Source organism: Mytilus galloprovincialis, chromosome 9 (assembly GCF_965363235.1).
Source record: "Mytilus galloprovincialis chromosome 9, xbMytGall1.hap1.1, whole genome shotgun sequence".
NCBI lineage: Eukaryota > Metazoa > Mollusca > Bivalvia > Mytilida > Mytilidae > Mytilus > Mytilus galloprovincialis.
In genome coordinates, this window is record NC_134846.1 from 62,863,239 (window position 1) to 62,889,071 (window position 25,833).

At 32.1% G+C, this 25,833-nt stretch overlaps 1 protein-coding gene across 2 annotated transcripts in view; it reads left to right on the top strand.

The window, feature by feature from the left end:
- The window catches only part of LOC143045567 (transmembrane protein 94-like), a 64,053-nt gene extending 40,947 nt beyond the window's left edge, over positions 1-23,106 (top strand). For both annotated transcript variants that reach the window (XM_076218168.1, XM_076218169.1), the window contains 10 exons: positions 737-1,210; positions 1,828-1,927; positions 3,300-3,408; positions 3,847-4,021; positions 4,314-4,559; positions 7,126-7,253; positions 12,586-12,683; positions 16,889-16,982; positions 17,757-17,921; positions 21,481-23,106. In XM_076218168.1, coding sequence (XP_076074283.1) covers positions 737-1,210; positions 1,828-1,927; positions 3,300-3,408; positions 3,847-4,021; positions 4,314-4,559; positions 7,126-7,253; positions 12,586-12,683; positions 16,889-16,982; positions 17,757-17,921; positions 21,481-21,553 — 1,662 coding nt within the window. In that variant the 3' untranslated portion in view covers positions 21,554-23,106. The remainder of the gene's footprint in view (positions 1-736; positions 1,211-1,827; positions 1,928-3,299; positions 3,409-3,846; positions 4,022-4,313; positions 4,560-7,125; positions 7,254-12,585; positions 12,684-16,888; positions 16,983-17,756; positions 17,922-21,480) is intronic.
- The last annotated feature ends 2,727 nt before the right edge of the window (positions 23,107-25,833 follow it).

The window sequence follows — 25,833 nt, forward strand, 5'->3', positions numbered from 1 at the left end:
ATATGTTATAGATGTTCCACATATTTTAAAAGAAGTACTTTAATTCAGTGATTATTGTAATGTTTTTTATTTAATAATATGAAATATGCGAGAGCAACAGCTTTGTAATGATATTATTAGTTACATAGTGTGCTAGTGACCTAATACGGTATATGGAATTTACTGACCCCATATATACTGTATTACGTCACTAGCACACTATGTAACGAATTTATCTTACCGACTGTCTTAACGTGTAAAATTTAGACTAGTGACCTATCAAAATGAGCAAGTCTTCAATACAGTTAGCATTAACATGATGCCAACAATGACAACTTGTTAGATTTAAATGTGTTTTCTGAATTTATTTCACTTTATCATCACTTTCTTCGTCTGTTGAAACCTTTAAGATTTTTTCTCAGTACCTTATATGGAATATAAAGGGACGTAACTCCACTAATAACCGTGTATGGAATAAGCCCCGCCTCCCAACTAACCTAATATGGAATATACACGGTTTCCACGAGGACGCTTTTAACCAATCATATTCCTAGAAATGTATAGGAGGTAAGATAAATACTCATATTCATAATTTCAGTCATAATAATTTTTGAAAATTTTACAGAATCGTTAACTAGATTTCATATTCTTGTCAGAGGTCAAAGATTTACAATAACAAATGCATGCATTACTTGCTGAATTTCTAGAAAGTAGTCAAAGGAATGAAAAGTTCAAATTATAACAATCTCTGTTTCAGGTGTTTTCTGAGAAAATGGGATTAGAGGCAGGATGGAACTGTCATATATCCCTATTATCAGAACAGGAAACCAAATCTCCTTTAGAAACAGCCACCTCACAAACAGAAATAGCTAAGGGGTTTTCCAGACATTCTAGTCGTCATTCCTCTGATGTTGCCAAGGACAAATCATTTACTAGTCTTAAAGCTAAATATAACAAACTACAGCTGAGAAGTCAGAGTGCACCTAGTATAGTCAATCTTAGTTCTTCACAAGTTAGATTTGAAATGAATGAAGCAGTGACCATTTCTGAAAATGGAATACTAGATGAAGTGTCCATTGACGGGAAACAAAAACTGTTATATGGCATTGAATGTCAAGAAGATAGTGATTATTGTTTATCTAATAAAGACAGTGACGGAGAAAGTCGTCATGCATCTAGTTATTTGACAGAAAATACTGAGGACAGTATCACAGGACCTTTAGATAACCGGGTAGGTTGATGTGGTGGGTATATTAACAGATGGTGACTTTGTATTGTTGGGATATTGAGGGAAGTTTACTTAGTTTGGTAGGGATATTGAAGGATGGTTGGGATCTTGAGGGATGATAACTTTGTTTGGTTTGGATATTGAGGTATGGTTACTTGGTATGGTTGGGATATAAACTCTTTAGTTGTTATAAATTTATCTTTCCTTCTTGAATATAAAATGTAATGTTTTGTATATAGTATATAAGTATAAAGCATACAAAATAACTTAAATTATACAGTTGCATGAAACTTTAAATGACCATATCATGACAGGTGTAAATTTTATTAAACAACTTAGCCATTGATTACCTTTTATAACAAACAAAGCTTCTTTCTTATGTTTAATTTCAAGTGGATATCTGCCAGTAATATCTACAGTTAATTATTAGAATTCAATTTACATATAGTTTTTATCTTGACTTCCAAGCGTTTCTACCTGTCCATTATCATGTCTTTCTTACAACATAATCATAATAAAACTTCATCTCGATGCCTTTGTTAGTACATCAATTTCACATATTCAACATTTCATATCATGTTGATATGCCAATTGATATTTAGTAATTTGATTTTTTACAGGCTAAGCTTCCAAGAGGGATAGAGAATATCCGACCACATTTACAGAGCATTGATAATGTTCCTTTACTGGTTAACTTGTTCACAGATTGTACACCAGAAAGTAAGTTACATTGATAATGTTCCTTTATTGGTTAACTTGTTCACAGATTGTACACCAGAAAGTAAGATACATTTACAGAGCATTGATAATGTTCCTTTACTGGTTAACTTGTTCATAGATTGTACACCAGAAAGTAAGTTACATTTACAGAGCACTGATAATGTTCCTTTATTGGTTAACTTGTTCACAGATTGTACACCAGAAAGTAAGATGCATTTACAGAGCATTGATAATGTTCCTTTACTGGTTAACTTGTTCATAGATTGTACACCAGAAAGTAAGTTACATTTACAGAGCATTGGTAATGTTCCTTTATTGGTTAACTTGTTCACAGATTGTACACCAGAAAGTAAGATGCATTTACAGAACATTGATAATGTTCCTTAATTGGTTAACTTGTTCACAGATTGTACACCAGAAAGTAAGATATATGGATGTCTTGTTCTGAGATAGGATTGTTCCCAAACTGAATGCTCTAGAATATTTTTTATGATACATAGGTTTTATATTTATCAAAACATCAATATTCTCTCAGACTCAAAAGCTGATCAGTCTTTCTTGTTTTTGCTAACAGTTAATGGAAGCACTGACCACCATATTTGATTAGAAAACACTTCCAGGCATCTTTTTTCTTCTCAAACACAACAGCTCTTCTTCTGATTTTCTCATGGTAGTATGTTCACAGTGATCCCATCTTAATTCAAACTTATGCCTATAAAATTGGTATTTGCTGCTTTTCTGCAAATGTCTCGACTGTCAGATGTTGAGCATACAATATTTATTCTTGTATTTGTATTTTGTAAATGTCGGCTGGTACCATTTCTGTATAGGAATTTACACCAATAAAATTTTTGATTTGATTTGATTTGATTTACATTGGTTAGATCAGAATTATGTATTATAGAAAGTTGACATGTCTACCTGTTGACTGTTGCTTTGTGAGCTGTCACATTTTAAAATATTTAGACTTGTGCCTTTTCATGAACAAATCAGAATTTTTTTCTTGAACATGTTACTGTCCTCTTCATACAAACATTAGTTAGTTGGATGTTTTAGAACGTTTGAAATACAGATTATTGGGACGATGTACTATTTCTCTGTGATACGTCTGTAGCTATTTTACCTGTGTAGGAAGTATTTATTTTCATATTGCAACCAAATATATTTATTATGACTGAGTTCTTATTAAATTAATGTTAATCAGTGATTAATAACTGTAGTTTAATACTTGTACATTTGTAAATATAAAAGAGTTTAACAGGCAATACCTGGAAGACAAATTCCTTTTTACTAGTTTATATTGTAAAATGACCCAGATAATTTACATAATAATGTGTAAGTACAAACTTATCTGTGTATAATTTATCTACAGCGACAGAAGAAATGATGAGGATCATGCAGGAGAATGATGAAGTAGTTTTATGTGTTGGCAGCTCATTAAATGTAAATAATACTAACATGTTTATGCAGGCTGATTGCAGGTATGCATACCTTAGAACTATTTTTGTATTGGCTTTTCTATGTAGAAAAAGAATATGAATAGAAATCGTTTCAAATAAAATGCTGAACTTGGTTATTCTATGAATATCTGAGTGAAGTTTGAAAATTCCAAAATTGCACTGATTGAAATCAACTCACAAAACGGGAAAAAGTATTCTCTAAAATAAGTTTGTATACAGCAATTTTGAAGTACTTTATTCTCAGTTATTTTCATAGCTTCTTTGCATCAATTAATCAGTTTTTCTGTACTTTCAAAATTGAAATTTTGCTTTGTTATAGACTGATAATCTTTTTCTAGAATTAATGATAGTTAAAGGAGCTAATGAACCTTATTTTATAAAATGACTTCGAAATATAATACAGTTTGTTGTATATAAAATTTTGAAAATTTGCTATTTAGGGAATTGATTTTATTTCAGTTTTTCATTGGAACCTCATTATCCACAAATTTGTGCCAAACAAGCCTTAAATGTGGAGCGATGGTGTGATGACAGATTATCTCCTACACAGTTAGCTAATGTGATGATCAGTATACCATGTCCACTCATGTTTAGACGAGATGATTATATAGGTCTTGTCCAGATTGTCGCTGAGGTCAGTTATTTTTTATGGTATTTACCTCTAATAAAATATTTTTAGCTCACTGTATAAGTCATAAATTTGTTAGCAATAACAGTGAGTATGTTTAAAATATACCAGAATTTGCCAATGGCTGTAGAATAAATGTTCATTTAGAACTGCATTGCTTTCAACTCTGGTCATAAACCTTTACATATTATGCAAGCAGAATTTTTCGTTCAAAGCTTGAAAATTATGGTGTGAATATTGTTTTGTATGTTTTCATTTTACCTTCTTACAATAAAAGATATATATATTTGTTTTTCAGGCCAGAACATTTTTGATGTCACAAAGGAATTGTTTTTATTTGATGTTATGCTACCACCTTTCAATCAGCCTGGCACAGGTTTTGGCCAGTATTGTTCTGTTACCACCAATTTTATCCAGTCAACACCTTTTATGGTTGTTATTTATAGTAGTACCTGCTCTTAGCCTCACTTTGATGGGGAATCCAGTAGACCCTCGGGTGATGAATAATGCTACCAGTAAAAATCCTGAATATATTAGTACACAGGTGAATGTTATTAGAATTCAAGTTTTAATAAGGTGATTCTGTGTTGTTCAACAAAAACACAGTTTTTAACTTAAAAAAGAAATGTATGTATCTGATAATTGTTTTTCTAGATAATACATAGAAAAAAAGAAAAGACAAAAAGACAAAAAATATCATAGATGGGTATCAATGCACCCAATTTAAGCATGAGTTAAGTTCCTTTTTATACGCCCGTCTTTTAGACGGGACGTATTATGGTGTACCGTTGTCCGTCCGTCCGTCCGTTTGTCCGTCCGTCGTCCACACTTCGGACAATAACTCAAAAACACTTTCACCAATTTCCATGAAACTTAAGTGAATTGTTTATATCTATTGACGTAAGCTCCCTTTCGTTTTTTTTTAATTTCAGATTTTAAGTTTTGGATTTATGGGGCTTTATTCATCAAAAAGGGGATATTTTCAACACGTCGGACAATAACTCAAAAAGGCTTTCACCAATGTCCATGAAACTTTGGTGAATTGTTTATATCTATTGATGTAAGCTCCCTTTCAATTTTTATAAATTTCAGATTTTAAGTTTTGGATTAATGGGGCTTTATTCGTAAAAAAAGGGGGATTTTTAACACTTCGGACAATAACTCAAAAAGGCTTTCACCAATGTCCATGAAACTTTGGTGAATTGTTTATATCTATTGATGTAAGCTCCCTTTCAATATTTATAAATTTCAGATTTTAAGTTTTGGATTTATGGGGCTTTATTCATAAAAAAGGGGGATTTTTAACACTTCGGACAATAACTCAAAAAGGCTTTCACCAATGTCCATGAAACTTTGGTGAATTGTTTATATCTATTGATGTAACAAATAATACTTAATAAAATCTGATGAAAACATAAAATTTGTAAAATCTTTAGTTCAATTTAAAACATTAAATTTCTTGTAAAAAATAGGTTCTATGAATGTCATACGTTTGTACTATTATTGAATGGTTGCAATGATGAAAGCACATTAGCAGTCCCTGAGATACTAACTGTTCCCTGAGGCATATATCATTTTATGATAACATTTTTACTATCTAAGCTATGGATAAAAATCAAATACTGTTTTTGCATATAGGATGTTTTACTCTTGTTAAAATTGGTTGCAATTGAAATCACAAATGATACCTTAGCATTGCAGCTTTTTTATAGAGTTCGGTTTCGGTGGAAGGGTTGAGCGCAATAAAAAATGTTATAAAACATAACTAGTCTACAATAGCACATAATAAGTGAACAAGTGACAACATGAAAATCCTAACATGTGACTAAATATTCCTTAAATGTTAAAGGGTGTCATTTTATGAAAAAAATAAGGAAATCAAGTCTCCTAAACATTTATCAATATGATCATCTTGTGAATATTCTAAACAATAAAAAGGTAATAATCATTATCCACCATATTAAGCACCATTTGAACAACTTTTGCATACATCTTTGTATAATTTAGTATGGATTCCTTACTGTGTTCAACAGAATCTAACTATGAGCAATATACCCCAAGAAAATTACCTTCTTTCAAACTACTATAAAATTTGGAAATCAGCCATAGAATTACTAAAACCCATAATCATATATCACTTTCCTTATATTGCATTGAAGACTTCTATGTTATATGCCAATGTTAATGATATTTGTTTTTTATGCTAAATATTGAAAAGCTGAACTAGGTTTAATCATCAGTGTCTTCTTCACTGTAATCACTGTCCTCATCATCAGAAAAATCCTCATTTTCATTCTCAGAAGAGGCCTTCTCATCATCAATGAAATCTTTATCTTCATCATCAATAAAATCCTTACTTTCATCACCTACTTCCTCATTTAGATCATAACTTTCAGTAGAGTCACTTTCACCATCTTCACTTTCCCTGTTATCTTCTTGCTGCTCCTCATTGTCATTGTAGTCTTTTTTGCCATTTTTATACGCCCGTCGTCTTTCAAACAACGGGCGTATCATGTGCTAAAGCGCAGCCCTTTATTATAGACATGTTGGATGTTAACTTTCACAAAATACTTTCATAAATCTGCCAAATGCAGCTTGTCATACTGATGGCTAGACTTGAGAGAATTGTTGTTATCTGAACAATTTTGACTTCTTTTAACCGTGCTTGATTCATCACTACGATCTATCAAGGATCTCTTAATCAGCCTTACTTGTACCACATGTTTCAATTTGGTTACTAAAAAAAAAAAATCAAACCCCATGACAGTCAAGGGAAATAACTCAAACTTGAAATACATCATAATGAAACCTGAATATATATATAATCTAAATTAATCACAGTACAAACTCCTTTGGTAAATCATAAATGTGATAATGACCCAGCAAACATTAGTAAATTTTGTGATAAGTTACAAATAAAAGGTGAAGTTTCATGCAGATAGTAAAAGTGATTTTCTACAGCAATTTGCGGAAAAGTTTTAAACTTTTATATATATTCATGTACATGAAATATAGTTGTTGGAACTAATATGAAAAAGTTTGACCAATATATGCACCATATTCATATTAAGTACTTCTTAAAATGATATTTATTTCTTTATTTTTTTTAGATGGTGCTACAATTCCTGTGTTGTTTTTTGTTACGTTTTGTACCATTCACCTGTATTTCCATACTATGTTTTGGTTTGACCTTGAACTCATTGTGTGACATTTCTTCATGTTCATTATACTCATTCAGGTAATTATTATTACTGGTAGGATAATTAACAGTGAGTTACACAAATATGAAATCAAATAGGTGTGGCATGATTGCCAATGAGACAACTATTCACACAATACCAAAATAATACTGTGTATATCTGATTGTTATTCACTGGATACCAATTTTCCTGGCTTTCAAGTTACAAAATGATATGTTTCACCGTACTTGTCAAGAAAATTATAATTTGTACATATGTGCATGGTATTTGTTAAGTGGTATTTAACATTTAAGTTATCTCCCTTTGTTTAGAATTCTGTTGACTAGCTTAAAGTCATAAGAAACGAGTGACCGGTGAAAAATAATGTTCTTCCAATTCTTGAACCAATGCATACAAACATCATAAACTTAGTCTTCTGTGCAGGAATTTATCATTTTTTTCGTTAAATTTCATATTATCATCAATTTTTTTTTTCAATCGGTCTGTGTTGTGAAAATATGGCAGGTAATTAAAGTTCGTGTTTTGAAGCCGAAGTTTAACGATTTTCACCTGTTTGTCAACAATCGACAAAAATCAACAAAAAAGCATGGAAATTGAGCACGTGTTTAACATGTAAATTCAGATAATAGTTTATTTTAAGGACATCCATGCGTATTGTGATCACCAGATTTTTACGAGATAGGTCACACTGAGGTCATTTTGCATACGGAAAATATGTTGGGGGAATTGCTTCCTGGAAGGAAGGAAGCAATTAAAATAAAGTAAACTTCTTCTAAATATGAATAAATTAAAGAATTTTCTTTACATGTACATAAGTTTTATAATGAAAACTATTCATTGAGTTATAAAAAAACATATGCATTCTTTTTTTAGCTCACCTGGCCCGAAGGGCCAAGTGAGCTTTTCCCATCACTTTGCGTCCGGCGTCTGTCGTCGTCGTCGTCGTCGTCCGTCGTCTGTCGTCCGTCGTCGTTAACTTTTACAAAAATCTTCTCCTCTGAAACTACTGGGCCAAATTGAACCAAACTTGGCCACAATCATCATTGGGGTATCTAGTTTAAAAAATGTGTGGCGTGACCCGGTCAACCAACCAAGATGGCCGCCACAGCTAAAAATAGAACATAGGGGTAAAATGCAGTTTTTGGCTTATAACTCAAAAACCAAAGCATTTAGAGGAAATCTGACATGGGGGTAAATATGTTTATCAGGTCAAGATCTATCTGCCCTGAAATTTTCAGATGAATCAGTCAACCCGTTGTTGGGTTCCTGCCCCTGAATTGGTCATTTTGAGGAAATTTTGCTGTTTTTGGTTATTATCTTGAATATTATTATAGATAGAGATAAACTGTAAACAACAATAATGTTCGGCAAAGTTAGATTTACAAATAGGTCAACATGACCGAAATGGTCAGTTGACCCCTTTAGGAGTTATTGCCCTTTATAGTCAATTTTTAACCATTTTTCATAAATCTAAGTAATCTTTTACAAAAATCTTCTCCTCTGAAACTACTGGGCCAAATTAATCCAAACTTGGCCACAATCATCTTTGGGGTATCTAGTTTAAAAAATGTGTGGCGTGACCCGGTCAACCAACCAAGATGGCCGCCACTGCTAAAAATAGAACATAGGGGTAAAATGCAGTTTTTGGCTTATAACTAAAAAACCAAAGCATTTAGAGGAAATCTGATGTGGGGTAAAAATGTTTATCAGGTCAAGATCTATCTGCCCTGAAATTTCCAGATGAATCGGTCAACCTGTTGTTGGGTTGCTGCCCCTGAATTGGTAATTTTGAGGTAATTTTGCCGTTTTTGGTTATTATCTTGAATATTATTATAGATAGAGATAAACTGTAAACAGCAATAATGTTCAGCAAAATTAGATTTACAAATAAGTCAACATGACCGAAATGGTCAGTTGACCCCTTTAGGAGTTATTGCCCTTTATAGTCAATTTTTAACCATTTTTCGTAAATCTTAGTTATCTTTTACAAAAATCTTCTCCTCTGAAACTACTAGGCCAAATTAATTCAAACTTAACCACAATTATCTTTGAGGTACCTTGTTTGAAAAATGTGTCTGATGACCTGGCCATCCAACCAAGATGGCCACCACGGCTAAAAATAGAACAGGGGTAAAATGTAGTTTTTTGCTTATAACTCTGAAACCAAATCATTTAGAGGAAATCTGACAAGGAGTTAAATTGTTAATCAAGTCAATATATATCTGCCCTGAAATATTCAAATGAATTGGACAACCGGTTGTTGGGTTGCTGCCCTCCAATTGGTAATTTTTAAAGAAATTTTGCTGTTTTTGGTTATTATCTTGAATACTATTATAGATAGCGATAAACTGTAAACAGCAATAATGTTCATCAAAGTAAGATCTACAAATAAGTCCACATGACCTAAATGGTCAATTGACCCCTTAAGGAGTTATTGCCCTTTATAGTCAATTTTTAACAATTTTCATTAATTTGGTAAATTTATGTAAATTTTTACCAAATATTTTTCTCTGTTACTAATGGGCAAAGTTCATTATAGATATAATTGTAAGAAGCAAGAATGTTCAGTAAAGTAAGAACTTCAAACATATCACCATCACCAAAATACAATTTTGTCATGAATCCATTTGTGACTCCTTTGTTTAATATGCACATAGACCAAGGTGAGCGACACAGGCTCTTTAGAGCCTCTAGTTTAATTTGAGGTTTCTTATGACCAAAGTAATATGTAATTTTTCAAATTGAACAAAATCTTTACCTTTTTAGCTCACCTGGCCCGAAGGGCCAAGTGAGCTTTTCCCATCACTTTGCGTCCGGCGTCCGTCGTCCGTCGTCGTCCTGCGTCCGTCGTCGTTAACTTTTACAAAAATCTTCTCCTCTGAAACTACTGGGCCAAATCAAACCAAACTTGACCACAATCATCATTGGGGTATCTAGTTTAAAAAATGTGTGGCGTGACCCGGTCAACCAACCAAGATGGCCACCACGGCTAAAAATAGAACATAGGGGTAAAATGCAGTTTTTGGCTTATAACTCAAAAACCAAAGCATTTAGAGCAAATCTGACATGGGGTAAAAATGTTTATCAGGTCAAGATCTATCTGCCCTGAAATTTTCAGATGAATCGGTCAATCGGTTGTTGGGTTGCTGCCCCTGAATTGGTAATTTTGAAGAAATTTTGCTGTTTTTGGTTATTATCTTGAATATTATTATAGTTAGAGATAAACTGTAAACAGCAATAATGTTCAGCAAAGTAAGATCTACAAATAAGTCAAAATGACCAAAATGGTCAGTTGACCCGTTTAGGAGTTATTGCCCTTTATAGTCAATTTTTAACCATTTTTCGTTAATTAAAGTAATCTTTTACAAAAATCTTCTCCTCTGAAACTACTTGGCCAAATTAATCCAAACTTGGCCACAATCATCTTTGGGGTATGTAGTTTAAAAAATGTGTGGCGTGACCTGGTCAACCAACCAAGATGGCCGCCACAGCTAAAAATAGAACAAAGGGGTAAAATGCAGTTTTTGGCTTATAACTCAAAAACCAAAGCATTTTGAGGAAATCTGACCTGGGATAAAAATGTTTATCAGGTCAAGATCTATCTGCTCTAAAATTTTCAGATGAATCGGTCAATCGGTTGTTGGGTTGCTGCCCCTGAATTGGTAATTTTGAGGAAATTTTGCTGTTTTTGGTTATTATCTTGAATATTATTATAGATAGAGATAAACTGTAAACAGCAATAATGTTCAGCAAAGTAAGATCTACAAATAAGTCAACATGACCAAAATGGTCAGTTGACCCGTTTAGGAGTTATTGCCCTTTATAGTCAATTTTTAACCATTTTTCGTAAATTAAAGTAATCTTTTACAAAAATCTTCTCCTCTGAAACTACTTGGCCAAATTAATCCAAACTTGGCCACAATCATCTTTGGGGTATCTAGTTTAAAAAATGTGTGGCGTGACCTGGTCAACCAACCAAGATGGCCGCCACCGCTTAAAATAGAACATAGGGGTAAAATGCAGTTTTTGGCTTATAACTCAAAAACCAAAGCATTTTGAGGAAATCTGACCTGGGATAAAAATGTTTATCAGGTCAAGATCTATCTGCTCTAAAATTTTCAGATGAATCGGTCAATCGGTTGTTGGGTTGCTGCCCCTGAATTGGTAATTTTGAGGAAATTTTGCTGTTTTTGGTTATTATCTTGAATATTATTATAGATAGAGATAAACTGTAAACAGCAATAATGTTCAGCAAAGTAAGATCTACAAATAAGTCAACATGACCAAAATGGTCAGTTGACCCGTTTAGGAGTTATTGCCCTTTATAGTCAATTTTTAACCATTTTTCGTAAATTAAAGTAATCTTTTACAAAAATCTTCTCCTCTGAAACTACTTGGCCAAATTAATCCAAACTTGGCCACAATCATCTTTGGGGTATCTAGTTTAAAAAATGTGTGGCGTGACCTGGTCAACCAACCAAGATGGCCGCCACCGCTTAAAATAGAACATAGGGGTAAAATGCAGTTTTTGGCTTATAACTCAAAAACCAAAGCATTTTGAGGAAATCTGACATGGGATAAAAATGTTTATCAGGTCAAGAACTATCTGCCCTGAAATTTTCAGATGAATCGGTCAATCGGTTGTTGGGTTGCTGCCCCTGAATTGGTAATTTTGAAGAAATTTTGCTGTTTTTGGTTATTATCTTGAATATTATTATAGTTAGAGATAAACTGTAAACAGCAATAATGTTCAGCAAAGTAAGATCTACAAATAAGTCAACATGACCTAAATGGTCAATTGACCCCTTAAGGAGTTATTGCCCTTTATAGTCAATTTTTAACAATTTTCATTAATTTGGTAAATTTATGTAAATTTTTACCAAATATAGTTCTCTGTTACTAATGGGCAAAGTTCATGATAGATATAATTGTAAGAAGCAAAATCGTTCAGTAAAGTAAGAACTTCAAACACATCACCATCACCAAAATACAATTTTGTCATGAATCCATTTGTGTCCTTTGTTTAATATGCACATAGACCAAGGTGAGCGACACAGGCTCTTTAGAGCCTCTAGTTTTTCTAACAAGCACATTGATTGGATTACTGATATGAATAAAAGAAGATGTAGGGTATTCATCAATGAGCCTTTAGTCCACAGACACCTTCCTAATTTATGTAGCATGTTGCATGATAGGAACTTTTTTTTTTTAAATCTGCAGAATTTATGCAGTATCTTGCATGTTGTGAAATTGAAAGCGTTGGACTATTTTTCTTCTTATTTATTAATATTAGTCCATTCTCTGACTTAAATGAATGACTTATGAAAATTATAGAATACAGGTATGCTAAGAAATGTTTTGTTTTTTCAGTCATCATAATAATTCCACACAGTACTGGTATAATGACTTCTCTGAAAGTTTACCTATTGCTCAAAATGTGTTCCTGTTTTTCTTTGTGTTGTATCTCAGTAAGTATAGACCAAGCTTTAGGTTTTTATACGCCCGTCGTCTTTTAGACAGGACATATTATGGTATACCGTTGTCCGTCCGTCCGTCCGTCCGTCCGTCCGTCGTCAACACTTCGGACAATAACTCAAAAACACTTGCACCAATTTCCATGAAACTTGAGTGAATTGTTTATATCTATTGACATAAGCTCCCTTTCGTTTTTTTTTAATTTCAGATTTTAAGTTTTGGATTTATGGGGCTTTATTCATAAAAAAGGGGGGATTTTCAACACTTCGGACAATAACTCAAAAAGGCTTTCACCAATGTACATGAAACTTTGGTGAATTGTTTATATCTATTGATGTAAGCTCCCTTTCAATTTTTATAAATTTCAGATTTTAAGTTTTGGATTTATGGGGCTTTATTCATAAAAAAAGGTGGATTTTCAACACTTCGGACAATAACTCAAAAAGGCTTTCACCAATGTCCATGAAACTTTGGTGAATTGTTTATATCTATTGATGTAAGCTCCCTTTCAATTTTTATAAATTTCAGATTTTACATTTCCGTGTTATGAATTTTTATGCTTAAAAAAGGGGGGATTTTCCAATTTTGGGACAATAACTAACACTTTCACAAAATTTTATGCAACTTTGATAAATTGTTTATATCTATTGACATAAGCTCCCTGTCCATTTTTATAAATTTTAGATTTTACGTTTTCTTAAGTAATGAGTTTTTATACTTAAAAAAGGGGGATTTTATGAAACTTTGGTGAATATATTAATGTAACATCCCTTTTGATTTGTATATATATTTCTAGTTGATCATATAAATTCATTTAAAGCATAAAAGACAAGTTAAAAGAGCAACGGGCGTATCATGCGCTAAAGCGCAGCCCTTTATTTTAATTAAGGCGAAGTGTATGTAATTAAACTACACAATGGATTTTTTAAAAATTTTTCATGTAGATTCTGCTTGTAAAAATAAATCGGAAAATAAAATTAAAAAAGGGGGTAACCGTTTTCATTTTTGAGATACGAGCTGTTGAAGTTAACAGCATCATACACCAAAATTACAAAGGATATATAGGGAAAATCGTGAAATTCGGCAAGAATTGTTACATTTCCAAGATTTTCTATTATATTAGACAATCGATTTTTTTTTAAATTTATGAGACGATTCTAAAATGTCTGAGGAATCGATTGGTGCAAAGAAAGTCCTTAGCAACCGTGCTACTTTTCAAGCTATACCCTGTTAAAGTTGAATCTTGAGTGTAAAAAAACAAAAAACAACGACAACGTTATTGACGTTGCCGCAACAATTACGACGCTTCATATAGTCCTATACTTGTATGAAATATATATACCATTTCGTTGGAGTTCGTGTTGCTCGGTCTTTAGTTCTTTATGTTATTTTTTGTGTACTATTGTATTGTATTTGTATATTATATTCGGGTGCGTGTGGAGATCGCCAAGCTAGAAAACAGTTGACATTTTCTTCATTATGAACTAGAACTATTTTCGACCTTGGTGCCTTATTTTTTGTTAAAATCTAAATACTTCGACATGTTTTCAAAATCTTTGTTCCCATAAAACTTCATTTCATCAAGGTCTCTTCTCGGAATACCAGCCATCTGTCTGGCACAGGATAACAAATCAATATTTAAGTAAATTTAAGTTGTGTGGTAATTCTTAGTACATTTGGGTAAATTAGTCTTATCTTTGTGCCACATAAGCATCTCTATAATTCAACACATCCCTGAGCCACGACATTATATATTTTATGCATTGCATGCGCTTCTTTTTATCACAATCCAGACCGGCTAGTAACCGTTGTATAACTTTACATGTCTGAAGACTAATATTTGGGTGAAACATTTTTGTATGATTTTTATTTCTGGAAATCACTCTGAAATCTACAACAGTCCATTTCCAAAAGTCGGACTGGACCTTTACTTTTATGTGCATTTGGGATGTACACAAATTGTAACCCGAATAATTCAGTCGTATTATTCAGCTGATGTACGAATGCTACATTTCTCGTGTGGGAGAAAATCGGACATGGAAAGGGCTTGAATTATTCGAGTTACTCAAATTGAAACTCGGGAATATATTTCTAGCTGTTCGGTATTCGCGGAAACAAATGATTGTTTTTCGGCATTACGGTATTGAATCAATAGAGATACCAATTATTTCTTTTAACAAATTTGAATACCAGTCAGTTTATAGGACTTCAGTTTGAAATAGGGGCGGGAATCCATTCATTTTCTCCAATCATTTGGAAGAGGGGAGGGGGGTGGGGTAAACATTGATAGTCAAAAAGCCTTGAAATTATCGATAAAAAACATTGAATGTAAATTATATGAACTCCAAAGTCTCATATTATAAGACTAGTAAACCACAGGCTTCTCAATTCTTGTATGATCATGAACTAGGTGAAAACCTAGAGCTGACCGAGTGCGAGATCCTCATGGATAATCATCGAGGTCGTTAAACACCCCTTGCAGTAAACTTTGGTTAAATTTAAAAAAAATCGAAATGTAATAGTTTGAACACATTTCACCTCTCATTCCACTAAATATTAAATTGCAGTTACAAGTACCACAAAACTTCCCTGACCTCTTTTCTTTAACCATAATAGTGGGAGGAGGGAAGGAGGGATCCAGATCCCGAAATCCCGTGCTTAAAAACACGAAATCCGGCGAGGTCCCGAATTAAAAAAAATTCAAATCCCGACTACCCGAAATTCGGAAATAGAATTCCCAGATCCCAAAAGGGTCAATCCCGAAATCCCAAGCTTAAAAACACCCGATCCCGGAGTTCTGATAAAGGTCCTACCCCCAAACCTCCCCCCCCCCCCCCCCCCGTAATTCTATATTCTATTCATTCATAATCTTGAATTGAGACTTGATACTTCAAAATTACATTCTCTAATTTTGAATGATGCACACAGGTACAATAAAAGAAAACAGATTTCGCTATATATCTCTTCGAAATTGGAAATTGTGAAAGAAGAAATGGCATGTTATATTTTATCTTGCATGTGTACTTTCAATTTCAATATGGTTCTAAATCTAGATTTAGTTTTCCCATAAATTGCGGACGGAATAGAATACACCTGTTTATTTTCTGCACATGTAGAAAAAGTTGAGAGTTGACTGACATAATTTTTACTTATTTTAAGATAAATGTTAGAGTGAGACAATTTTTAAGTTACTGAGTAATTTTTGGGGCATAATTTGTTTATTTTTTGTTTGTTTTCCGTCTTTGTTCTTCCAACTGGTAAGTTTTGCACTAGTGGTCAAATTATTCTCTTGGTATTGTCTGATTTCTTATATGAATATAAATCATGTCCTTAAATTTTCAATTGCACAAAATACGAACATTTCAACGTCCTTTTAATTAAACAATTAAATTCACACGTCTTTCATTAATTATTTGTAACCTATTATAAAACTTTACGTTGAGTACTGTGTTTTTCGTTCTAGACTACGGCTTTTTAAAATGATATTGTTGGGTCAATTCAGGTTTCATTTTAATTAATTTGATATCAATAGAAGAAAAATTGTTACATGTTTATTCGTTTATTTGTTTATAATTTTGTTGTGAGGCGTTTTTTCTTTCTGTTGATATCATAAACACGAAATGCCTTCTCCTACGTGTCTAAAACAAAACAAAAAAACAGTGTTTTTAAGTCAGGCTGCACACAGAACAACGTACAAAATGCTGTGATTTCTAATTGAAGTTATTTAGATAATTTCTATGGATTTAAGACAGCACAGGCGTGCTTGTTGGATTCATTATAGACCGCAGAAAGTAGTTTCTCTTTCGTGTGTCCTTTCTTGGAGTAAGGGAGATAACTTGCGTAACTAACGACGAACGTTTTTAATCCCGTATTCCGCTAGAGGCGTGCAATTACGTACACTTCGCCTTAAGAAACAACTTGAATAAATCAAATTTAACCTGCGTGCATTATAAATACTGGGAATTTAGAAATACTAGAGTAATGTGATGATTTGGTTTTAAATGAATACATTTAAACAAGATATTGTTGATGAAATCTGCTGTTAACAAAATTTGCACCATAATATTTGCTGTGAATAATCTTCCTCAAGATAATTGTTTGATTTTGCCTCCATGTGCTTAAGGTATTCTCATAAAATTGTTATTTTGTATATTTCTGTACCATCTTCAGTATGTTATTTATTTTTTCTGCTTTACAGTATGTACATCAGTAGGTTTTGTTCATTGGTTTGACCACTTATGGCAGAAATCTCCAACAACAAACAAGTTATGGACCTGTGTCATTCCTTTAGTGTAAGTCATTTTGCAATGTTTTTAAGACTTAAGGTAATTGTAGAAATTAATGTGTGCATTTATTTTTTCAAGATTTTAACACTGAACAGAAAAGTGAGATTAATTATTAGGATTTCAGGAAATATTTCATGCAGATGTATAATATATTAGAATGCAAGTTCTTATTTCTGCAATACTCACTTATTCTCATTATTTGCATATAGAAAAACTTCACAATATTTCTGCACAATTAAGTCTGCCTCCGGGTGCGGGAATTTCTCGCTACATTGAAGACCTGTTGGTGACCTTCTGCTGTTGTTTTTTTCTATGGTCGGGTTGTTGTCTCTTTGGCACATTCCCCATTTCCATTCTCAATTTTATTTATTTATTTGTTTGGGTTTAAAGCTACATTCAACAAACTTAGCTATATCATGGCAGTAAGTTTTTATTGGTGGAGAAAATTTGAGCACCAAGTAAAAAAAACACTCACCTACAATGCCAAACACTTTGCATATTATTAACACATTACAATTTTAGATGTTTGCCATTTTCATATTAACCTTTATTATCCAGTGGAGTCTCTTTTTTTTATATTATTCAATGATCTTTTCTTATTTGATTTATTGTTTTAAATGTTCTTGTCCTAAATATCAGTGAGACTAACACCCAAACTTTACCCAAACTTAACACAATTTTTGGGCACTGTTTTGGTGACTACTAAAAACAACCTGTTCTGATAATGACAGGCATACCGGTACATGTGATTGTTTAAAAAATGTATTACTTTATTTTCAGTTTAGTCGGTCAAGTGATTGTTAGTGTCTGTGATATTTTTCTACGAAGTAAGGATCAAAGTCCAATGTCATTTTCTAACATACATCCAGCAGTATATGCTGTAGGATTTAGTTTCCCTCTTGTGATAATTGGTGTAAATGAACTTGTAAAGAAATATGAAATTAAGTAAGTAATTATGATTTAGATATTTTTACAATTATAATTTAGGACAATGTCCAATCAAATTTAAATATAATATATACAGGTTAAATATGCCTATACATATTGTTTGAGGATGTCAATCTTAATATTAAACAAAGCTTGAATGAACATTTATACAAACAGCAAGCAAGCTTACCAAAGTTTTACTCCACAAGCAGTAGGAAATTAGCTGTAAATCTGACTGATTTTGTTCTTTAAAGATTGGATGTTGATTGCAAATATATATATGAAAAAATGAGATGTGGTATGGTTGCCAAATAGAACATTCCACTAAGAACCAAGTGGCCAGGATTTGAACATGTCGCTGTACACTGTATGGCCTGCATCAATAAGGACATTCCATACTATATACTGTGAATTCATTATTATTAGTTAGATACCAATTTTCGTGGATTACGTGGGTACAGGTGAACCACGAAATTAAATGTTCAACAAATGATAATCTTTCTATAGGCGTGTATTCAAACTTTGACAAAACCATGAAATTAAATATCCATAAACAAGTTTTCTATAATCCACGAAAATTGGTACCCCGAAGATAACTGAATCCATAGTAGTTGGCCTTAAAAGATTCCTGTTTAACAAAATATACCAGATGCTCCGCAGGGCGTAGCTTTATACGACCGCAGAGGTTGAACCCTGAACGGTTGGGGCAAGTATGGACACAACATTCAACCTGGATTCAGCTCTAAATTTGGATTGTGATTAAATAGTTGACACAGCATAGGTTTCTGACACAGAATGAATGTGTTCTAATGAACTTAAAATTTTTGTTTTCTCTTAGAGCAATTCACTATGCTGTTGAATATTAATCCTCTCAAAAAAATGTTTGAAGAAATTTTCTTTTTTATTTATGAAATTTCAAATGAGAAAAATTGAACCCAATTTTTTTAATCACATCCCCCTTTCCCTTATTCCAAAACTAATCTCAATTAAAATTTCTAATGGAGTTTGCAACAATAACTACTCATTTAAATACATCATAAAATATTAAGATGTAAAAAAACTGCTTGTTATCACTGAATGGTAAAGATTATTTTAATTTATCAGTTGGTAGTAAAAAGTGAATATACATTGTATATTGTATATAACAAAGATTTAAGTTGATTCTGGACAAAGAAAGATAACTCCAATTAAAAAAAAATCTTGCTATTGCACAATATTTTGCAATTAGATATTTCTTGCTTACTATTCTGGACAAAGAAAGATAACTCTAATTAAAAAAAAATTTGCTATTTCACAATATTGTGCAATCAGATATTTCTTGCCATTGCGCAATACTGTGCAATTGAAAAGACTTGCTATTGCACAATACTTAATATAATAATTTTAGATCCTGATTTGGACCAACTTGAAAACTGGGCCCATAATAAAAAATCTAAGTACATTTTTGGATTCAGCATATCAAAGAACCCCAAGATTTCAATTTTTGTTAAAATCAGACTAAGTTTAATTTTGGACCCTTTGGACTTTAGTGTAGACCAATTTGAAAACAGGACCAAAAATGAAGAATCTACATACACAGTTAGATTTGGTATATCAAAGAACCCCATTTATTCAATTTTTGATAAAATCAAACAAAGTTTAATTTTGGACCCCGATTTGGACCAACTTGAAAACTGGGCCAATAATCAAGAATCTAAGTACATTTTTAGATTCAGCATATCAAAGAACCTAACTGATTCATTTTTTGTCAAAATCAAACTAAGTTTAATTTTGGACCCTTTGGACCTTAATGTAGACCAATTTGAAAACGGGACCAAAAGTTAAGAATCTACATACACAGTCATGACAGTTAGATTCGGCATATCAAAGAACCCCAATTATTCAATTTGGATGAAATCAAACAAAGTTTAATTTTGGACCCTTTGGGCCCCTTATTCTGTTGTGACCAAAACTCCAAAAATCAATACCAACCTTCCTTTTATGGTCATAAACCTTGTGTTTAAATTTCATAGATTTCTATTTACTTATACTAACGTTATGGTGCGAAAACCAAGAAAAATGCTTATTTGGGTCCCTTTTTGGCCCCTAATTCCTAAACTGTTGGGACCTAAACTCCCAAAATCAATACCAACCTTCCTTTTGTAGTCATTAACATTGTGTTTAAATTTCATTGATTTCTATTTACTTAAACTAAAGTTATTGTGCGAAAACCAAGAATAATGCTAATTTGGGCCCTTTTTTGGCCCCTAATTCCTAAACTGTTGAAACCAAAACTCCCAAAATCAATCCCAACCGTTCTTTTGTGGTCATAAACCTTGTGTCAAAATTTCATAGATTTCTATTCACTTAAACTAAAGTTATAGTGCGAAAACCAAGAAAATGCTTATTTGGGCCCTTTTTGGCCCCTAATTCCTAAAATGTTGGGACCAAAACTCCCAAAATCAATACCAATCTTCCTTTTGTGGTCATAAACCTTGTGTTAAAATTTCATAGATTTCCATTCACTTTTACTAAAGTTAGAGTGCGAAAACTAAAAGTATTCGGACGCAGGACGACGACGACGCCGACGCCAACGTGATAGCAATATACGACGAAAAATTTTTCAAATTTTGCGGTCGTATAAAAATTATTCAAAAAAGAAAAAAAAAAAACAACAGCCTAAGTTACTGCTAAAGTATATAATGCCTTCAAATATATTTAGAATTAAGATATACATGTATAACAAATGCACTAATAATTCAAACTTACAAAATTCAGCTTGGCATTTTCACCCTGATGGTTAAATAGACAGAATTTTACAATAAAGATGTACATACTTTTAGCATTATTGCGATGCAATGTTTTGTTAAATATTATACCTAAAAGTTCCAATACTAGTTCTTTTTTAAAGACATTACATTTTGTTTGATAGATACACTATCTTGATCAATATAAAAAATCCATATGCAATGTATTAAATAAATAGCTCTTATATTTGTATTAATTACATGTTTTAACAAATGTTCATGCAATATGATATGAATTGAGCAATTGCATGCAGATTTTCAAGTCAATTCTTTACAGCTACAACTTTTGATAATTATTCAACATTTTTATGAAATAATTGTTACATGTTTCTTTACACAAAAAATGTTTGAATTACAGTAAAATTACTGGTGATTATTTTTAAATAGTTACACTGAAATGTTCTTGACTTTAAAACTGGAATAGAGAATGGAAGCAAGACGTCACCAATCCGACCAAAAACAGAAAACAGTAAAAGGTCACCAATTGGTCTTCAACGCAGCATAAAAATCCTCCACCTGGAGGCAGGCTTCATCTTGCCATTTAACAATAATGTATGCTAGTTCAGCAAAATGAATGCTAGCTGTAGGCTAAACTTCAAAACATACAAATGAACCAAAATTTTAAAAATACACAAGACTAACAAAGGATAGAAGTTCCTAATAGTATTTTTATCTGCAATTTCTTTTTGAGAAAAAATTTCTAATTTACAAAAATGTCCAAAGATAAAGTTTATAGATATAAGTGATGCTTTTAGAGAAAACTGTTTTCAAAACATTTTTTTCTATTTCAGCATTTACACAAGATATCAGAAAAGGACAAGGCTGAACTTTGGAACAAAACTTGGCATGAATTCACCATTCTAATAGAACATGTTTAATTTTATATTATTCATGTTTACAAATTAAGAGATTTTTAACAGGTTTTAATCATAATTATACACCACGCAACGTAGTACGTTGCGGAGGGTTTAATGTTTTTGACCCGTCCGTCCGTTCGTCAGTCCTGTTTCTTGTCATCGCAACTCCTCTCAAACCACACAACAGAATTTCACGAAACCTTTTTAGATGAAAAGGACATACTATGCAGTTGTGCATACTAACAGGAAATTACGATTCAAATTTTTTTCTAGGAGTTACACCCCTTTGAACTTATTTGCTTCAATGTACTACTGCAACAGTTTGTCATCACAACTCCTCTGAAACCACACAACAGAATTTCATGAAACCATTTTAGATAATAAGGACATACTATCTAGATGTGCATATTGACAGGACATTACGATTCAAATTTTTTTCTAGGAGTTATACTCCTTTGAACTTATTTACTTTAATGTACTATTGCAACAGTTTGTCATCGCAACTCCTCTGAAACTACACAACAGAATTTCATGAAACCTTTTAAAATAATAAGGGCATACTATGTAGATGTGCATATCGACAGGAAGTTACGATTCAATTTTTTTTCTAGGAGTTACACCTCTTTGAACTTATTTGCTTTAACAGTTTGTCATCTCAACTCCTCTGAAACCATACAACAGAGTTTCATGAAACTTTGTAGATAATAAGGACATACTATGTAGATGTGCATATTGACAGTAAAATTATTATTCAATATTTTTTCTTGTACAATTTTTTTTCTTACACTTATTTAATTTCTCCAATGACAATGTGGGGACGTGGGGTATGTGAGTGTGCTCACTAAGGTTCTTTAATTTTTACAGACTATGGATATATTGTATGGAAATTTGTCTATTGTTAATGACTCTGGGTTGTCCACTAAATGTTTTGATTTATTTTGTCATTATGTTGCTGTCGAGGTGATGTATATAGTACATTTCTTTTTCATTCAAATTTATATTATGGTAATAACAGTTCAAATCCCAACGCTTTACTTTTAACATGTACATTTATATTCTTATTTGCCATTACAACACCTTTCCAGTATTAAATTAGCTTTTTGTGTCTATATAAACTGAATGACTTCTTTGCATGGTCTAGATTAAGTTGAGACATCTTTAAGTCCACTAAAACAGTTCAACAAAGTTATTTTTTTATTTATAATTTTTCAGAACAAATCTATATTTCATAAATTCAGATGACTTTATTAATAAGCAAAGTAAAATTTAGTTTTACTACTTACAGAAATATATTTGAGCTGTTGTAGCAATGTGATTGTGACTTTTTTGTTGTTTTTTGTTTTTGTTTGATGAAACCACCAGGTGAAGGAAATATGTTGTTCAGTTACTCGAGCTTAAGTCATGGGACAAATTAATATTACATTGTATAAGGTATAAGCAAAATACTCAGAGATATTACAAGTAAAACTGAGCATTCAATGTCTTCTTTGTTTATTTGTGATTGTTTTATATACAAATGACAAATCATAGCTATTAAATTTTTATCTTCATTTTTCATGATTTATTCTTTTAATTTGTGCCTACTCTTTTCAGTCATTCCAATTGAAATAGTGTCAAAAATTAGCATGGTTAACAAGCACTGTTTGTTTTCATAACCCTTATTGGTATGCCAAATTTGTATTATAATATCACAATACTTCTAATACTCGCATTGCATTAAAGAAGCCTCCTCTAAATATATGGGTAGATGTTTTGAAAATAAGTAGTATTCCAAATTTAATATCATGTATGTTTAGACAGAAAGAAAATATCAACATTCAGATTTTTAGAAGGGGTATTGTCCCCTTAAAACTGTATCAATAACCTGATATATATGTTTATCCAAGAAACTTTTGATAAAAAAAAGAGTATTGCTATCACTGTTACAGACTCCTTTGATGTATTTTCATTCTAATTGAATTACCATCAAACAAAAAAAAAGGTTCTGGCATGACCTTGAGTGGCTGGTTGAATTTGTGAACTAAATCAAAGGCATATTCATTATAAAGAAAGTCCACCCATAACAATTCATTGATTCATATAATGTGTTAAACAGAGATTTTAATATCTCTGGAACTTCTCTCCTGATTTGTCTGTTGCACTTTAGCATTAATATAGAAGAAATGAAGGTTTACAATGAAAGCTTTCAATTTCAATGCATTCTAAACTTTCTCTACGGTCTCATTACAGCTTACACATTGTGTAGGAAAAAGTAAAATCACAAAAATACTGAACTCTGAGGAAAATTCAAAACAGATATTCCCTAATCAAATGATAAAACTCATCAAACAAATGAACAACAACCGTCATATTCCTGACTTTAAATGTAGAAAATGGTGGATTGAACCTTGTGTAATAGCTCACAACCATCTCACGTGTGTGGCAGTGACAAAACAAACATAATAGGTAAAATTGAGAAATAGGGATACAGCAGTCATCACCGTGTCACAATCTCAAACAGAACAAAAACAAACAAATATGTAACAAAGAAGCACAAAAAAGGAAATTATTGGATTGATCCAAACTAGCATGCTAGGTTAAACCAGACTTTTGACATTTAGGATGAACCGAACCTTGTGAGTAAGCATGTTGAAAATCAAACTTGGTGTGTACGGGTAGTTCTAATATAAAAGCAGGGTATATTTATATCTCCACATATTATCACTATGAATTTACATGAAATATTTGTCGCTGAACATTAAGTAGTCATCAATTTATTAAACAATACATCATACAGCAAATTGACATTGCAGTTCACACATATAGTTAATCTTTTGCTTATTCTATCTGAGAAATGTAGTTGAACATGAAAACAAAACACTTACTCTTTGAATCATGCAAATGAGGTCACCACTATAACCTGCCAGACAGACATGTCCACTAACTACTATTAAATACACCAAATATAGATGACCTAATGCTTTTAGTTACTGAGAAAATGACCTTACCATGAAATCTCAACACCTGACAATGGTCCCATACTCTACGTATCATTGACTTATTGCTTACAGGTGTATGTTTTGGTTTCTGGTAGATAGCCGTCTCAAAACATGTCTCATTATTTTATATATAACACAAGTTCCTGACATTTATAAATGGACCATGAAAATGAGATTACATTTAGACCTTGCAAGGATCATGTATACCAAATATAGATACCCAGTTACTAGTAAGAAGTGAAAAACCCACATTACAAAAAAACTATTCAGTCTTTTGAAGCAGTCTTTAAACCATGAAAATGAGGTCCAGGATGATGAATATATGAAAGGGAAACTTTGTAAAGAACATACTTGTATATAAAGTACGAAACATCCAGGTTGTCTATCCCCTAATATATAATGGGTTTATTTAAACAGTTTATGCTGCTGCAGCTGAATTGAAATCCCAAGCCTTTCATTCTGTGACTTTCATCACAAACTATAGACCAAATATAAAATCACTTTCTTTCCTCAGATGCAAATCAAAGTTTGATGAAATTTTTTTCGCATAAATTTCGTATAATGGTCAATTTTTTTTTTTCAATCGGTCAGTGTTGTGAAACTATTGGAGGTAATTAAAGTTCGTGTTTTGAAGCCGAAGTTAAACGATTGTCACCTGTTTGTCAACAATCAACTTAAAGCATGGGTATTGAGCACGTGTTTAACATGTACAATCAGATAATAGTTTATTTTTAGGACATCCATGCGTATTGCAATCACCCGATTTTTACGTGATGGGTCATACTGAGATCACTTTGCATATGGAAAATATGTCAGGGAATTGCTTCCTGGAAGGAAGCAAATAAAATAAAGTAAACTTCTTCTAAATATGAACAAATTAAGAATTTTTCTTCCGAAAAAATATATGTACACAAGTTTTATAATGAAAACTATCAATTGAGTTATAAAAAAACATATGCATTATTTTTTTAATTTGAGGTTTCTTATGACTTTAACTTGCTTTTGCAATTGGAAACACAGGCATATATGATAATCACAGATGCGCTAATACAAGAGTTACAGAAATATATCTTGATTCTGCACAAGAATGGTAAAAGATTTCACATAAATCAACCTATTAAAGTATCTGACTATCAAGCAGTCATAAAAACATGAAATTTATTTTGAAAATGTGTAATGGTGCACATATATAACATAAATTTTCCTTTTCCTGTCCTGTAATTTCAAGATATAATTTGGTTGAAAAGCACTAAAAAGTAACAATTATGGGGAGCTAACTCCGCAGTTTACCATCATTCTAACCATGTTA